Source organism: Danio aesculapii, chromosome 5 (assembly GCF_903798145.1).
Source record: "Danio aesculapii chromosome 5, fDanAes4.1, whole genome shotgun sequence".
Taxonomy (NCBI): Eukaryota; Metazoa; Chordata; class Actinopteri; order Cypriniformes; family Danionidae; genus Danio; species Danio aesculapii.
The window spans coordinates 18,709,367-18,711,866 of record NC_079439.1 but is presented as its reverse complement, the minus strand read 5'-3'; the positions used below and the strand labels follow the sequence as shown (position 1 = coordinate 18,711,866).

The 2,500-nt window shown below is 36.3% G+C and overlaps 1 protein-coding gene across 1 annotated transcript in view; it reads left to right on the top strand.

The window, feature by feature from the left end:
• LOC130228953 (uncharacterized) overlaps nt 1-2,500 on the top strand; it is a 55,485-nt gene that overhangs the window by 33,194 nt on the left and 19,791 nt on the right. Inside the window, exon 4 of the mRNA XM_056457472.1 lies at nt 683-809. Within this exon, the coding sequence (XP_056313447.1) occupies nt 683-809 (127 nt within the window). The remainder of the gene's footprint in view (nt 1-682; nt 810-2,500) is intronic.

Sequence of the window (2,500 nt, the reverse complement as noted above, 5' to 3'; positions counted from 1 at the left end):
TTGTTTTGTAATGCAATATTTATGTACTTAAATATACTGTATATTATGTATATATGTTAGCCCTCCTGTGAAATTTTATTTTAATTTTTGTTTAATTTTTCAAACAAACTCAGTATTATTTATCAATATTATTATATATTATTACTCAATTTTAAATATTGATAATAATATTGTTCATCTTGAATTGTAAATACCCAGTGAACACATAGATTTGTAATTGTTTATATCTATCTGCACACCTCTGATTATTAATAGCAAGCTGTACACATATTCATCTAATGTAAATCTCTGTTCATAGTTCATACAACCTGTATATAATGTTCATAGTACATCCATCTGTAAATATCACTATAGTTTTTCTATAATTGCACTTTATAACTTATACCTATATCCTGCTTTTGCTGCTATTGCACTCCTGGTTAGACCTAAACTGCATTTCATTGCCTTGTACATGTTGTAATGACAAAAAAGTTGAATCAAATCTTATCTAATCTAATTAGCATACCTGTCAACATTGAGATGTGAAAGTAAGGGATATCTACACCCCCCCCCCCCTCCCCACATGATTTTATTTCACATTTCGCAAATATTAACCTGCCAAACACCATTTAGCTTTGTCATTTGTTGTTGATTTCGGGCGCTGCATGTTGCTGTAGAAATAATGTAAGGCATTGTGTCGTAGGTTCCAGAAGGAGTTTTAAATTCAGCAGCAGATGTGAGTGAACTGCAGATGGTTTCTCCTAATGACTCGGAGCAGCAGCACAACGACAACAACAACCATTCCCTCAACCGCAGTCTGTCCCACACAGGTGCTCACTTTCCCTCCATCCGTTTCTCCCACTCATTGTATTTCCCTTTCATATCAGGCTTTCTCTCCCTCCTCTTTTCTCACCCCCGTTTTATTGTTTTCTTCATTGATGTTGTCAGATGAAGGGAACTTCGGGGTCACTGAGTTCCTCTGAGTATAGCTGGGTTCATTTGTCCCCTCTCTGAACCTATACATTGAGTTTAATTAGTCTCTTCCAGGAAAAGATAAAAGGCTTAATTACTGTAATTGAAAGAACAACAGCACCCGAGCTAGCTAGAACGTAATTTTACTCTTGTATGGAAACTGATTGGAAGCTAGTGTAAAAAAAAAAAAAAAAGAGTTTGTTTGTTTAATTTCTCCTTTTTATGTTTGCATTATTATGTTATTGTTCAAGGACATTGTGTTTATTTATGTGTGTGTGTGTGTGTGTGTGTGAGCTCTTTTATTGTTATTATGTTGTGATTGTGATGCATTGTGGGACCCCCTTGAAAACAAGATGTACATCTGAAGGGGTTAATCATAATAATGAAATTCACCGTTAAACATTTTTTAAAGGGGTGGTCCAGAGTGTATTTTTAAGTAGGGATGGCTGACGTGAAACTGACGTTTCGACACCGTGTCGACATCCCGAAGCGCAAGTGTTTCGAAATACTGCATCGAAGCATGATCCGAAACACCTAGGTCACGTGACTAAAGTGTTTCAAAACACCTGGTCACATGACTAAAGCGATTCAAATCATCAGGCATTTCAGAAGCGTTTCGAGACCTGGCAAATCTCCATTAAACTTCTGTCTTATATGGCCTATTGGACAGTGTGTGTGCACGTTGTTACTATGCTTCGAATAACTTTTGGGTTCGAATCCCGACTTGTACAAATACTCCGAAATCATGATTTTATTTATTTTAATCATGTTACTGTTTTATGGTGTAGTCTAGTTAGGATACAGCTGCTGATACGCCATCAATTTAGCATCATTTTTGTAACCGTAAAACAATAATTAATATTTTTACTGCACTGTGATGGTTGGGTTTAGGTTTTGGGAAGACGGCAATAAAATACAATGGGAAATTTAATGAATAATATAAATAATTCCTGTTAACTTCTGGCCACAATCGTCTCTGATCTAGCAACAACCCTGTTTTATGACCAAAACAAGAGATATTTATTCACAAAGTGTTTATTCGGATGTCAGACCAATGTTGAAACAAAACGATACAAGAGTAAAGCATTTCAAAATAGCTGTACCACCCTGGATTCGTACCCACTATTCCCGTACGGTAGTCAGGAACCCTAACCACTCCACTAAATCACTTGAAAATTTGTATCTCCAAAGTGGGGTTTAATACCTCAATTTGCTCAACTGTTCTTTGCTGAAGCTGTTCCAGTGCAATACATAAAAAATGACCACTAGGTGTCACTGTAGAGTGGTGTTTCGAAACGTTTTGAAGCTTCGACACATTTGCTTCGACTGTTTCAGTGTTTTATGAAGCCTTGCTTTGCTTTGCACCCCATAAACACAACCAAGCCTTAAAAATAGTGGTGGGCAATGTATGCTCATGCTTTCTTTGTAGAAAATTACGTTATTTTTTTATATATCTTACTTTGATTATATACAGCTACCTAGCTAACATGAAAACGACTGTCATATTTTCTAGTTCCTCTGAAAGGTCCGCCCTCAAGAGGCTCTGATT